Raw genomic sequence first — 15,361 nt, 5'->3', positions numbered from 1 at the left:
GCTTACTCGCTTCAAGCGAATACACTGGGACTATTCAGGACACTGTTTTGATTTCAGCTGCCCAGCAGGGTACACATTTCTTATTCGCCACATGGAAACATGCTCCTATGACCACATCAGCTTTTTTTGAAAGTTCAAATGATGCCCTCCAGTCCTACCATAGGGACTGTATAGGTACTGCAATGCCAGACTTCATTTGGTCAAATACAAAGCTGTCTTCTATTAAAAGCTTGACAAGATCCCAAATATAGTACTTCTCTCTTTCACATTAGTGGTTTTAAGACTAGAACAGCTCCGCATGCGTATGTTATCAGTGGCAAATTTGGAAGTTACAGCTCAAGCCTTTTTAAGAACAGCAAAGCTCACATGGATGCACTGTATTGCCCAAGGATGCATTCAGGGACACAGTTCAAAGAAGCCTCACACGGCTTTCTGTTCTGTGCACTTATAACTAACTGCAGTTCAGTATGTTAGGCTGTAGACAACTCACTGGTTGATGCAAAGGAACAGCTAAATGTTTCCCTTGCACCAACACTTGACTGTACTGTGAAACACTTGAGGTCACTTTTGAGATGCAGACTTTTCTGCAGCTACACTTTACAACATTGATGTCCAAGTTGGGGTTGCCAAATATACAGACTCCCCTAAAGGAGTGCACTGGGGGTGATATGCAAGTCTCACACCAGTAGCATCCTTATTCATTTGCACTGGGTATTACTTAAAAGCTGCAGTCACCTACCAGGACACTGTTGTCCTAGATATACAGATGCAGAGCAGAAATAGTTCCTACCCTAAAGAAGCTTGCAATGCAAGGAGCTGGTTTCACAAAAGCTAGCAGCACAGAGCCAAAGCAGCATGTCGGAAGCTGCTGCCAACGTAGTGACAGATCCCAACTGTTCCTAGCTTGGGTGAGGTGAGAAGGGTTGTACAAGTCATCATTTCTCCACCGTACACAGCCAGGACCAAACACAATAACACTCTGCAAGTTCCTGAAAGAGGCAACGCTCTGCCCCATATGGAGCACAGGCCATACCCTGAAGGGACACACCATGCGCAATCTGATGCACTAGGGAGAAACTATTTGTCTAGAGGCACGATTTTCCTAGCGTTCCCTGGATGCAAGACTCCAGCATTCCCCACTGTAGGCCTGTGAATTCATGGCACAGCATGACTCAGGGCAGTAGCTGTCCCCGTCATGTTTATACAAGACGAACAACACACCCAGGCACAGCCCTTCTGGCAGGGCTTCCTGCCAAGGCACAAGGTTTTGGCAATTCTACTGCAGCCTTCAGTTTAGTATCCAGAAATGGGGCTCCAGCAGTCCAACATCCCATTCCCTTGATAGCAATCTGGTTAAACATGCTTTTTGTGAACACATGCTCCCATCCTGTTAACAACGGGGCTAACCAAGGTGCTGCTCCAAGCTGGACCGTCTCCCACAACTTTGTCCCTCTAAGTAAAATCAGCCATATAGCAGCCAAACATCTGGCTTGTATTTTATTATGAGTTATTGCTTCCACATGGAGGGTAATTTCCTCTGAAGCTTACTCAATATTATGCAAAGGCATCCCATGCTCGTTCTCCACTGCTGCCAGGCACTATAGGATCATTCCTGCAGTACACGATGGGAGATGTAACAAGAGCCCCAGCTCAGTTCAAACTCAAAAAAAACCCCATGATCCAATATTTTTTGGCAATCAGTGCCATTTTCAGACTCCCAATAGACCACTGTGGACAGAACAGATCTCCATGGTGAAACACCAACAGACAGAAATAAGTATCAGCTTGCACTCATGTGCATGCATACACATACAGACACTGGACAGGACACACTGGATGGCTGCAGCTCTGCAAGCCAACTGCCAAGCAGTCCTGGCTGCAGTTTTTTGCACCAGAAGCAGCAGCCTAAAGAGGAAAACAAGAGTCAGGAGTACAAAGAGGTGCAAGGATCACGACACTAAGCACTTGAATTTTTCGGAGAGCAGCTTGGCTCTTGCGCAAGATGGTGCCTGGACTTGCAAGCCAAGCATTGCCTAGTGGATGAAGATGGTGGTATAGATCTAGGGTGAGTGGAAGAGGCTGCAGAACTTCAGAGTGACCAACACCATCCTAAGATCACCATGGATCTTACTCCAGAGTACTCCAGACTAATGACAACTCTGTAGCCCTTCGGACATATGCAGCCGCTCGTGGAAGCTAGCAACCTGCAACTGCTACCAGTGGGTCATTAACCAAATCTGGTATGAGCAGATGTGTCAGGGTAGCTTGCCACATTTAGCTTTAGTTGCACCAGCTTGACCAGTGACTTATAGTATCTGTAAACTTTTCTTTTATATTTAGCTTTATTTAACTACTGCTTAAGTTTTTGTATAGCCTTATTATTTGAACTTTTTTTTTTTTTTTGTATCTAGCCTTGAGCTTGCTTTCACAGGCAGCTTATGTTTCAGTGTTATCAACATAGGCATGTGAAATGTAGGCCTTATTACTAGGTCAAATTAACTGAACATGGCACTAACTAACTAAATTAGAGGAATGACACGTTTGGATATGTTAATGAAGGGCAATAAGAGGGAACCAAATGGACAATGCCCAATTGCAGAGCCACTGGAATTTCCAGAGGTGATGGACAGACCAAATTAGGAGTCCGGCCCAGATTAAGACACCAGTAAAAAACCAAATTAAGATGTATGCAAGCACGTGATGGCTTTGCTGGAACAAAAGAATATGCTGACAGGATAAAAACATGAACAGCATGATGATCACAGGGAAATGAATTAACAGTACCCAGAAATCAAGAATCAAAGGAATGAAGTTAAAGAAATAGCATAAAGGGGGGGGCAACAAGGAAGTTGGGGAGGGGTATCATCATCTAGCAACATCTGGACTGAAAAACAGCCATCACCCACAGACTACCCCCTACTTATAAGAACTGACTTCAGCTTTTCTGTGAAGTAGAGTAACATCTGAGAACAGAACAGAACAGGACACAATTCAACAAGGACAAATGCAAAATGCTGCACCTAGGGAGAAGGAAACACTAGCACACTTACATGTTGGGGGATGACCCTCTCAGCAGTACCGCAGCAGAAAGGGATCTCAGAGTCACAGTTGACTCCAACATGACCATGAGTCGTCAATGTGATGAAGTGATCAATAAAGCTAACTGCACTTTATCATGCATTAGCAGGTACATCACAAACAGGTCCAGGGAGGTGATACTTCCCCTCTATGCAGCACTGGTGAAGTCACAGTTGGAGCACTGCATGGAGTTTTGGGTGCCACACTTCAAGTGGGATGTGGATAACCTTGAGAGGGTCCAGAGGAGGGTCACTCATTTGGTTAGGGGCCCGCAGGTAAGGCCCTACAAGGACAGATTGAGGGACCTGAATCTCTTCAGCCCCCACAAATGAAAGCTGAGAGGTGATCTTGTGGTGGTCTACAAAAATTCATCAGAGGGAGGGACCCAGCAAGGGATAGGAGACGCTCCAGGGCACCCCCTTAGAGTAACTAGAAATAATGGCCATAAACCAACAGAGAGCAGATCCAGGTTGGCCATCAGGAAGAACTTCTTTACGGTAAGGGTTGCTAGAATCTGGAATGGTCTCCCAAGGGAGGTGGTGCTCTCCCCTACCCTGGGGGTCTTCAAGGAGGAGACTGGACAAGCATCTGGCTGGGGTCGTCCGAGCCCAGTGCTAGTTCCTGCCCACAGCGGGGTGGACTCAACGATCTACTGAGGTCCCTTCTGACCCTAATATCTATGAATCTGAGATTGGGTGAGAACATTGGACTAAGTGGTCTCTCTCCCTATATAGAAGTTATTAAAGTAACATTTCATGTATTATTAAAAGTTAGACAAGGTTCTTTGGGTAAATCCAATACCTTATTAGACCAAGTCAGAGAGTTAGAAAAATTCTTCTTAGCAAGCTTTCAGGCACAAACACCAGGCTGAGGAAGTGTCTGCAGATGGTCTGTGCTCTTCCTGTAAAGCAGCCAGGGGCTAATACGTGTGCATGAAAGCCAGTCAGTTAAAATACAAATTGAGGTGGTCAGTAAATGAGAAACAGGTCAGGGGGGAGAGGAATGAATGTAGCTGTAGTCAAAGGATGGGAAACAGGAGAGTGGGGGGAAGGAAGAAAGTGAGAATAGCTGGTAAAAAGTAGAGGGTTTACCTGGGAAGTCAGGCAGGTTGTGTGTCATAAATCCAACGTCTATATTTAGTTCACAATGCGCCTGAGAGCTTGCTAAGAATTTTTCCAGCTATTTGAGTTGGTCTAATAAAAGATACTGGATTTACCCCCAAAACCATGTCTGCCCATGTCCTTAGACGAACTGTGAGGCACATTCCATGTTAAACTCTAGGCTGATTATGCCTTGGCAAACCGTTAGCACAATGAGTGTATAACAGATGGACCCTTTGGGCTGATGTGATGGAGATACATGTCACTAATGGAGAGGCAATGTCACTGCATGTTGTAAAACCTGAGAATCCTCAAGGGGTTATTAATGGCTATTCACGTGGTACCCTAATTGTACTGAGGCAATTAACAGAATCCACATTCTCCCGTGCCAGACCCTGGGGGGTCATGGACAGAAAGGAATACATCTCTTTAGTGCACCAAAGCCAGGTTTGCCAATATTAACGCAGGTTAGTATGGAAGAGACCATGCCACTAGACTTTGCAGGAACTGTCAACTCCAAAAAAAGGCTGCTGAAGCATATGGAACACAAAAAAGGGAGAGGAGAGTTTTCTATACACAAGAGGTATTAAATGTGCTAGGCATCTCCAAACTTTAAGATACCATGGGGAAGCGAGAAGGCAGAGGCGGGAGAAGGGTCAGCTTTCACTGAATAAGAACACTTTGGCTTCCAGGCAAAAATAAGACCCCTTAAATTAACATCTCTTTATTTTCCTAGAAAGTGCAAATGCCTAAAAGAAATTGCAAACAGGAACAGTTTGATTTAAAGCAGTGGTCGCCAGTCTTTTTAGACTGCAGACAGGCAAACTGCAGACCAGAAGTGACCGCAGACTGGTAAACTATGGAGCAGCATACTGCAGACCAGAAGTGAACGGCACACTGTGGACCAGGCGCCAACCCTTTTTTATACTTAGTATAAAAAGGGTTGGCTCCCAGTCTGCAGCATGCCAGTCATTTGCAGACTTCTGGTCTAGCAGCCAACCCTCCTGTAGACTGACAGCCAACCTTTTGCAGCCCAGGGCTCGGGAACCTCTGATTTAAAGGATAAGAGACAGTTTGATTCACAAGCTTCAAATGTTTGGCTCAGAACATCTCACAGTCATGGTGATCACCTCCCCTCTTGGTGTCTGCTTAGGAACCCTGGTGGGCTAGCGCAGTGCAGCACAAGCCTCACGTCTGCACTGGACAGATCACAAAAACTCTGCTCCTGCAGCCAGTTATCACCACAAGGTTGGAAGGAGCTGGGGTAGGGTTTTTTTTGTGGCAACCAACCACTCCTATAGGTCTGCAGAACTATAGCTGCTGAACCTCAAGGCTGATGCAGCCATGGGGGGAGTAGATAGCACAGCAGTTTTGATGGAGCATGCTTCCCAATTAGGATGCCCATTTGTTGTTGCTAGAGAAACAGCAGCTAAAAATGTATCCATCTCTACCCTCCTATACCACAGCAGGGCACTATTCCACTCCAGGAAGCCCCTTCTTGCCCTGCCAGGTCCATGGTTGCGGCAAAAACTTCTGTGCCAGGTCCTGCCTAGAAAAAAATAACTCTTCCCTCTCTCCCCCTCCCCATTTCGGACTGCTTATCCCCAAGAAGCCCTCCCCTCGTTTCTCAGAGGCTTCTACAAGGCCAGCAGAGTGTCTTCTGTTCCTCTCTCAAATTTGTCAGACATTAGGCAGCTGTTAACAGCAGTGTCCTTGAAAGTCTGGGTGCCTCAAGTACCAAACCTGTAAGACAAGAAAATGCAACAAGCACTTATTTCACACAGTCTGGTTACTACAGTGGAAACTGAGCAATCTACTTGAACAGTGTTCTGGAAAACTAGATTATTGACGCTCCGCTCTCATTTAAGGGATAAGGCTTGGGTTTTTCCAAGACTCTGGAGCAGGTGGCACATGAACATACAGTACAGACGGCAAGTGGGATAAGGTGACAGGAGACCCTACACTGAAACAAGCAATTAACTGGTGGACAGCAGATAAATAGGTTAGTGCAGATGCCTTAATTTTTGAGGATGTGGCAGGGCTGTGAGGGCCTGAGCAGAAGGGAGAGATATGGCTGCCAAGGCCATTTTACAGCAGAGATGGATCGTATCTGCCATTTTGAGGGCATAGGAAAAAAGATGCAGTCACTCTGAGGGGGCAGGACTTGGAGAAGCTATTTGCTGATACATCCCCTAAAAATATAAAGCACTGTCTTGGGTGGGTCGGTGGGTGGGAGGAAGCCAGGGACAGGGCAGCTGTACAAGTGGAAAAAGCAGTGGATTTCCAATAAAGGCAATGCAATGATACTTACCAGCCTCCTCCACACCACAGCTGCAGTCCAAGTGTTTTCAAGGACAAAAAAGTTTGGCTCGCAACAAGGATGGAGGCCTGGATGTCTACTCCTGTCTCTGAGGTCTCAGCTGAGTCGTCACATTAAAGAAATCCCACATGTCAGACACGTGGTCACCAGCTCCACAGTCCTTTGGCCACCTCTGAGGCAAAGCATGAGTTGATGCTGGCTTTCTGTGTCCAAATCCTTTCTAGCTCCTCATTAAATGGACAGGTGGCTGGCCCACTGCCAGAGGTCCAGATGTCATCCTTTGCTTTCTTGTAAGCTGTCTTCACATCCTCCATCTTAAACACAGCACTACAGGGGCTCTTGGCTGTGATCCCACCCTGGTATCACCTCAGATAGTCTTCTTTCGTAGGACTTTTGGTCCTATACACAGTTCCCAGAATTTACTGTCTTTTTGCCTCTCCCTAGCAGGCTGCACACCCAGAACCTCAGCATGGCCCCAAGAAGAAACATGGCAAAAGCAGCATGGAAGAGCTGGAAGAAAACACTAGGTGCATGGAGCATGCAAACGCAAACGAACCAAACCTGGCCACACTCCAGCATTTGAACAGGAGGGGACACCTGATCCCCATGACCCCACTGTAGTAGACGGCACTCAAGTAAAGAGCAAGGCAGCTGGAAGGTGGCCCGAACAGTTCCAAGAAGATATGAAAACAAGGGGAACCGCTACACATTGGAGTTGCTGCCAATTCCAAGAAGGGTAAGAAACACTCGCTTACCAGTTACCTCTGACTAACAAACAGCATCATGTGGATGCTGATATTTTTACATTTATGCAACCTGTTTATACTGGTTTATGCCACCCATGTAGACCAGCCCCAAAACGGTCATTCAGCAACAGCGTATGAAATAGTAAGAGATGCACTTTTAACACTGACTCTCTACTTCCCCTCTACTTAATCTGATTCTTGTAGTCCAAGCCCAGGAGGATTACTTAATACAAATTAAAAACCACTAAAGAAAGCATGAACTGACTCACCTCGTCATACAGGCGAGAACACACAATGCCACTGTACTTCCAGACTTCGGCCCAGAAATCTGGGTAGAACTCCAGGGACCACTGGTACAACTCGTCGTAGTTGGCTAGAAGCAATATATAATATTTATGATTATGTGTGTATACATTTACAAAAATGTAATAAAAAATAGGCAATGGTTTCCTTCAAAAAAACATTTTTAATGGAAATCTACTAAGTGGAGCAGGAGAGTAGAGAAATCAGTGGAACAGAAGGAAAAGAGGACAGGGTCACATGAATTCATCTCACAAGGAATGATCTGCTCCATCCAAAGATAAACAGTTGTTTCCCTTTTCGGGGCCTCCTGTACCAACTGTCAAGCAGAAATTACTGGCCCACCTGAACAACTAACAGACTGTTTCAGCTTCCTCGACTGCTTTTGCAGCCGTTAGCTAGACTGAGAGATGGGAATGTATTTATTGAGAAAGTCTGTACCCACGTGCCTCACTGAAACTCACAAGAACTATACCAACAGAACAGCACCCAAAAAGCTTGCTAATTAAGTATTTCTATCCCTTATGAAGGGCATCAACAGTAGACTCAAATGTGGCACCAGAGGGAGGAGGCCAATCACCTACAGTGCCCTGCCACCTACGACAGCAATACACTAGATCAGGGTAGGCAACCCCCGGCACGTGTGCTAGAACGTGGCACGTGAAGGTATTTTGCCTGGCACTCGCATCTCCAGAAAGAGGCCAGGGCTGTGCTTCCACAACAAGGATCGGGACCCTTGCAGCCTCCCTGCCATCCACCCCTGGCACATCAACATCTTATAAGTTGAGGAGGTGGGCATTTTTTGGCACTGCCCAAAAAACGTTGCTGACCCCTGCACTAGATCTTGGTTCCCACAGCAAGGTCTGGAAAGGGAAGGGAACAGCTTCTCCACAGCAAAGCACATCATTTAAAAATATGTACTCTTCTCCAAAATCTAAGCTAAGTGCATAGGGGCACCCCACCCTTCTACTCAAAAGGAAAGTAGAAGGTTAGGGCGCTGTTCCCATGGTATTAACTACACTGAGCTATTAATGCAACCAAATCTCATGGTGCATTAACCAGAGTACAGCCCAATGAATCTAACAGATCAATCGCTCTGTCCACCTCCACTGTAAATTGTACATGACTACAGTGCAGGGACAAAAGCTTCCCCAGGTCATTTCAAGGATTATGTGCACACACATTTAGTAAAATTCAGGTACTTATTAAATAGCGGTTCCTGTGCCTCTGGAACAAGAAATCTTTAAAAAAAAAGCTTGAACCACATGGTATCTGATTTTCACAGTACACATTAGCTTCAGCTACAATGAAATGCTCAGCACTTTTAAAAGTCAGGTCCTTGCCGTCTCAAACTGAGCATCCAGGCTAAGTACAGACACTCAAAAGCCCGACTCTAAATCCATTTGATCTTTGCAGGTTAGTCGAAGCTGCGTAGATTGAACCAATAAGCAAGTGAACATTCATTTCTGATTCAGAAATGCATCCACTTGCCTGTAATGACCCAGGCCAGAAGCTGGGAGGCACTAGAGCACGCCTCCCTACTCTGCTAGAGCAGACAGCTTGGGCCAAGGCTGGCTCACCTACTCTATGAGAGGGGGTGGAGATCAGGGCTTGAAGGGTGCAAAGCATCCTGGGATGTTGGGGGACTGCAAGTTAACTTGAATCTGGAGGGGATCTGGGACAGAAGTTCAATAAACTGATTTAACCTAAAAATTAGTTAAGTCTGATGCTACATCCATCAAGGTTTATCTTAACCTGGTTTCAGCCATCTTGAAAGCAGTTTATGTGCACTGCATGCCTGTTGTGTTACAGATTTGAACCAGTTTCTGATCACTTATACTGGTTTGAATGTAATCTGTGTCCCTAGCCAATGTTTAAGGCACCTAAAACTACAAGCTTCAAAAAGTTAAATCTTAACCTCTTTATATGCCTCCACAGCTGTAAGTAGAAGAAATTTGAGATATCCAGAAAGAAGTTTTAAAATATCCTCATCACTATTCTCCTTTCAGCGTAGACCCCTATGTACCAACAGTTGCCATTTCACTGCCAACAAGTGACAGAGCCAGAAGCAGTTGTAACCACATCGCACACGTTGATATTTTAAGAGTGGGAAGCACCTGTCTTTTTCTCAGACTAGATGACAGCAGCCACCTTAGATGCCAAAGATGAACTGAGAGGTGCACTTCTCAGTGCATGTCTGTCACTTCCAATTGCTCTCTTCTGGTCACCCCTCATATGCTCCACTTCTGCCAAATCCCACCTTTTTTTCCTCTCTCTTTTTTTTTTTTAAATCTACACCTACAAATACATGAATCCTTTCTCCTCCATTACAGCATCTAAAACATTCACATTGATCACTGCATTCTCTCTCTCCCAGGCCTACCTCATTCATCTTTGGCAGCAGCTGACTTTTTGGATCAACCAGAGGAATTGGTGTAAGCCATTACCAGATGCTCTCTTACTTCTTGCAGACCTACAGCAGCACCACTCTTCTACCATACCCTTTGAAGCTTTATATCCCCAACTCCATTCTTGCCTACATACCTGCACTAATCCCCACCCTCTACATTTTACTCTGCACAACACCTAAGATTCTCCCTTTACTACCCAATTTGTCCCCACACCAACCTATATATTGGGATAACCCTGTTAAAATACTCCAAGGTCCCTTCTGTATCTCCCTTCAAGAAACCATTAGAGAGCAGCAAGAACAGTTACAAGTTTTACTAATCATTCAAGCTCTTGGAGATGGCCAGTCCCTGTTCTACTCTCTCCATCCCGTCAGTCCTGTTTATCCTCGTTTCAGCCTCAGTCTTCCTAAGCTTCAGGGCAGACCCGTCATGTACATGGCACTGACATGCCAATGGAGATCAGCAGGCGTATGCAACATCATGTGCATCGATAACCAAAGCTCTCTACATGTGTGCATAGACCTAGGACCCCAACACACAGCCACCTGCATATAAGCAAGCACCCGGGCAGGGGCCAACTCAAATCTGTGCGCCCATGTCCTCATCTACCACCACAACAGAACCAAGGCCAGAGCTTTAGAGCAAAAAGAACAAGCTGCTAACTGTGCAACTCATATAACTGAGTCTACAGTTAAAGACGTTTCGGGCTCAAAAAGCTAGTCACGTTCACTCGGATACTTCATTTTAAATTTGCACCTGCGATTGCTATGGCTCCCTAGACTAGCTTGGAGTGCCGTTACATTTTATTTGCATCACGGGCCACCGTACAGGACCTCAATTCTCATCTCCTTCATATTTGAAACCCAACGTGTGTAGTCTACATGAACAGCCCCCCAAAGCTGCAGCAGGGGGAAGTCTCTCCAACGTAGAATCGATGCCCTGGATTAACACATTTCAGGATTGGAAGCCAAAGTTGAATGGAAAAGGGTTTCACGTCCAAAACCCGAGCACGTGTTTTAGAGATGAAAATGGGATGCTCTGAAACACTGACGTTTTATACCACTCCGTAACCTCATAAAACGAGGCCTTGAAAAATTCACCCGGCTGAATACAAGTTCCTTGTTTGCCGGTACCAGGGTAACAACGACACAACACCGACCCCCTACATCAGGATCTCCATCAATCGCGCAGGGAGCGGCCCCCTTTAACGCTTTGCATTTTGCCATTTGCTGCCCGCCGCCAGTCGCTGGAAATGCAAAAACCACAGCAGATTTAAAACCACAATTTTTACTTCCTCGGCGATCAGCAACAAACGACCTGCTCCGCCAACCTGAGATGGCGAGCGGCAAAATAAAACACATTCGAGGAGCAGCTGCGGGGGGACTGACGGACATCCTCACCCGCAAGACGGTTTTCCTGAAAGAGAGGTGCGGCTCGGGGTATGAAACCCATCGGGATATGCACCCCCTCCCGCCCACTGGACTCCTACTTTTGGGCGCCCAACTCCAGCACCCCCCAGCTCTGGGGGGGTGTAGATCAGGGGCGGGCAACGATTTTGGCCCAAATGACGTGTAACATCGACGCGGCAACGATTGTGCCCCAAAACCCTGTGAGGTGTCACTTGAACGCGGTGAGGGGGAACCTCCCCACCCCTCCCCGGGCGACCCCCGCCCCGCTCACCCAGGCGGAGGCCGTAGGCGCCGGCGAGGGCGGCGCGGAAGCGGTCCATGTGCGTGTTGCGCTTGGAGTCGGGCTCCCACATCACCCGCGCCTCCATGATCTCCGGCTCGCGAGACATGGCGACGGGCGGCTCCCCCAGCGCGCGGCCGGTCCAGCCGCTCTGCGCGCACTGCGGAGCACGCCCACGCCCCGCCCGTTAAAGTCGCTGCGCGCCGCCGCCTGTAACCTTCCGCCGCGCCCGAGAAAGGAGTGCGCAGGCCAGCGCCCCGCCCCTCCGCCGCCCGGGTGCCGGGTCTACGTTGCGTACAGGGCTGCGCGCTGCGTTATCGCGCGTGGTGCGTTACAGGTAGTGCGCGTGTGTTGTGTGCGTGCTTCATACGCTGCACGGTGTATACTGCTGGCGTGCATTACACCCGTCATGCAGTGCATGGCATGTTATAGGCTGCACGTTACATGCACTGCACGCTGAATGCTGCGTGCGAACACTGCTACGTATGTTATACGCTGCACACCACATACAGTACACAGTGCATGTATGTTGTGTCCTTCGTTACACACTGCGCACTGTATGCACCTGACATGGGTTACTCATTGCACATTATACATATCATACGTTGCCCGTCACATTATGCACTGCACATTACGGGCCTTACGCAGTGCACATGTATTGTGTACATACTTTTTACACTGCACATTGTGTACACCTGAAATTATTACTAGCCTTGCACATTACACATAACATGCACTGCACATGACATACACTACGCAGTGAACGCTGCATACATCACAAAGTGTTACACATGCTATGTACTGCATACTACCTACACCACTCACTGCACATTGCATTATACACTGCGCACAGGATACACTGCACGTGATATATTATACACTGCGTTACATACATTATACACTGCACTTTGTATATACACACTGCACATGACATCTGTTACTCATTGCACATTACACCTATCGTGCATGGCATGTCACATTATACACTGCACATTGCATACATTAGGCACGGTGTGTTAAATATATTATGCACTGCACATCACATACATTGTATACTGCACATTATATTATACACTGCACTGCTGCACACATTATACAATGCACATTATATATTAGGCACTGTGCATTGTATACATTATACACTGCACATTATATACATTGCGCACTGTGCATTACATATATTGTGCGCTACATGACAGGCAAGGTTCTTTGGGTGGATGTGATATCTTTTATTAGACCAACTGAGTGGTTGAAAAAAGTTCTTAGCAAGCTTTCGGGCACATGCTTTCAAGCTTGCTAAGACCTTTTCTCCAACTACTCAGTTGCTCTAATAAAAGAGACCACATCTACTCAAAGAACCTTGCCTGCCTCTGTCCTTAGGCCAACATGGCTACAACCAAAAACCCAGCACTACATGGCATACACTACACACTGCACATATATTGTACACTGCACATTGCATACATTATGCACTGCACATTGCATATATCACACACTGCATGTCACATACATTACATACTGCACGTTACATACACTTGTGAAGCATGCAAGAAATTCAGACTGGTCATCCATGCAAAGTCACACTCCCTCTCATGATAAAAATGACTCCAGCTATAACAAGAGCCAATCAGCAATAACACGAGCACTTGCAAATGTGGAACAACTCTAGTCTGTGAGCCTGTTGGAGTGCCTCTAGCTTCCCCCATGTGCAGTGTATAATGTATGCAATGCACAGTGCATAATGTAATGTGCAGTGTGTAATGCGTGCAGTGTGCAATATAACATATCTAACACAGTGCGTAATGTATGCAGCATTCAGTGTATAATGTACGTAACGTGCAGTGTGACATGCAGTGCATATGCATGTCTGCCCATCTGGGTAGGCCAAAGCCTGCCACTCATCCCTCTGGGGACTAGAGCCATGTTTGATACCGTGTGTCTAATTCAGTGATTCTCAGCCAGGGGAGTGTGGCACCCTGGGGTGCCTTGAGAGCCTGTCAAGTGTACCACAGAACATTAGTACAGCTAGGTGTGTACTAGACAAACCCAAAGACTTCAAATAGGAATCCACAGTGTTAAAAGCATTCTGCCCTGATCTGGGCTTGCTGAGCTCTTTGCCACAGGAGAATCCCTCTATTATTTTTTGTAGTCAAAAAATGAGTGAAAACTAAGAACCGACAATTTCCAAAGGCTGCCTTGAGTCTAGTCAGGGGTGCTTTGAGTCTAAAAAGGACTGCGACCCACTGGGCTAATAATAATAATGCAATGCATCCTCTTCTCCCCCATCCCCTATGTCCTAATTTTTGGAAAATGGGGCAGAGGTACCGCCCTGTATCTGTCCTGATGCAAGAGATCTTGGTTATGAGGTAAGAGTAACTCCTCTTCTGCAGTGAACCTGATTGCAGCATCCACCTAGCAGCTTTTAAGGTCATTCTGTCTGAGATTACATGTGCACAGATGCACATTGCATATATAACACAGAGACAGACAGGATATCTGAGATCAGCATTTTGAGTCCTTACCCTTGTTAAAATTCATCAGCCCTTCCCCTGACTGAGACTCACGGACAGCCAATTTTGGCTGCTCTTCAAGTAGTCCCAGAAAAATGATGATAGCTTTTTTTCCCAAATAAATCTGCAAAAGCCACTGCCATAGATTCCATAAACATTAGGGCTAGAAGGGACCAGGAAGTCAGCTGGGGTCAATGAAATACTACCCATGAGCCAAAATTGCAAGAATGAGGTGTCTTTTATTAGACTGTGCCTTTGCTGTCCCAATTAAACCTCTGCAATGTTACCAATATGTTGAGGTTCGTTATTTTATTTTTATTTCTTTCTTTGATATATTTGCTGCCCTTCCCAACAGAAGTTCATGGCCGCTTACAACAGGAGAACAGAATAACTTACAGAACACAAAAAAATGCTTCTAAAACAGGAAAAAACATAAAAAAGAAAGCCACTAAATATCCCAGCTTAGCTTTGTTTGCTAAATGCCTGCCCAAACCGAAAGTCTGATAACTCTTCCTAAAGGTGTGCAGGTGCGGGAAGCAGAGCAACCTGTACAAGCATTGTATGAGTAAAAGTCCATATGGATTTTGCCATGCTAGGACTTTTAGGACACTGGAGCACACCCATTTCCTAGCAGCTTTGTAGGACAGAACATGCTGCCTTTCTAGAATCAATCTGCTCTGGGGCAGGGAGGGAGGGAAAGGGGTGAAGTCGGGGCACAATGAAAGGATGTATGGAACTTATTTCCACCTATAGGACCTCCAGCCAGGGAGAGGGTTTCAAATGAGAGAGGTCCAACTGCACTACAGCACCTGCCAGGGGTTAGAGACAGCAGGGACAAAGTAGATAGAACAGCTTTGACTTTCCACATAGACTTCAGCATCTGACAGCTTGGAGGGTTAGAGCTCAGTGGAGGCCCAGTGATTAATTCCCTTTTTGCTGTTATTAAACCACAAAGCAAAGCAGCCTTAACCAGGAAATAGGAGTTTATTCTCAATGGGGGAGAACGTTTTCCCCTTTTCTTTGATGGTCTATTTCTCTCTGCCACTTTACATATATATTATACCATTCACTGATGAATTGCTCAATAAATTTAGACTGGCCACACCTACAAAGTAACTATCACATGATAAAAATGACTCTCCAGCTCTAAAAACAGCCAACCAGCTGTGAAGTTAGTGCCTGAAAATGTGTAACAACTCTGTGGCTG

At 46.2% G+C, this 15,361-nt stretch overlaps 1 protein-coding gene and 1 long non-coding RNA gene across 2 annotated transcripts in view; both read right to left on the bottom strand.

The window, feature by feature from the left end:
* The window catches only part of AACS (acetoacetyl-CoA synthetase), a 77,823-nt gene extending 65,939 nt beyond the window's left edge, over nucleotides 1-11,884 (bottom strand). Inside the window, exons 1-2 of the mRNA XM_019538944.1 lie at nucleotides 11,636-11,884; nucleotides 7,514-7,617 (exon numbers count right to left, since the gene is read on the bottom strand). Coding sequence (XP_019394489.1) covers nucleotides 7,514-7,617; nucleotides 11,636-11,753 — 222 coding nt within the window. The 5' untranslated portion in view covers nucleotides 11,754-11,884. The remainder of the gene's footprint in view (nucleotides 1-7,513; nucleotides 7,618-11,635) is intronic.
* Nucleotides 4,750-7,438, bottom strand: LOC109312733. The gene is made up of 2 exons (XR_002101893.1): nucleotides 6,490-7,438; nucleotides 4,750-5,921 (listed from the first exon to the last, which is right to left on the bottom strand). It is a non-coding gene; the product is annotated as an uncharacterized LOC109312733 (long non-coding RNA).
* Nucleotides 11,885-15,361: the final 3,477 nt, after the last annotated feature.

The sequence above is a fragment of the Crocodylus porosus genome, unplaced genomic scaffold, assembly GCF_001723895.1.
Source record: "Crocodylus porosus isolate Cpor-Errol unplaced genomic scaffold, CroPor_comp1, whole genome shotgun sequence".
Lineage (NCBI taxonomy): Eukaryota > Metazoa > Chordata > Crocodylia > Crocodylidae > Crocodylus > Crocodylus porosus.
Note: the sequence above shows the minus strand (reverse complement) of the source record. Positions and strands in the feature narration are given on the sequence as shown.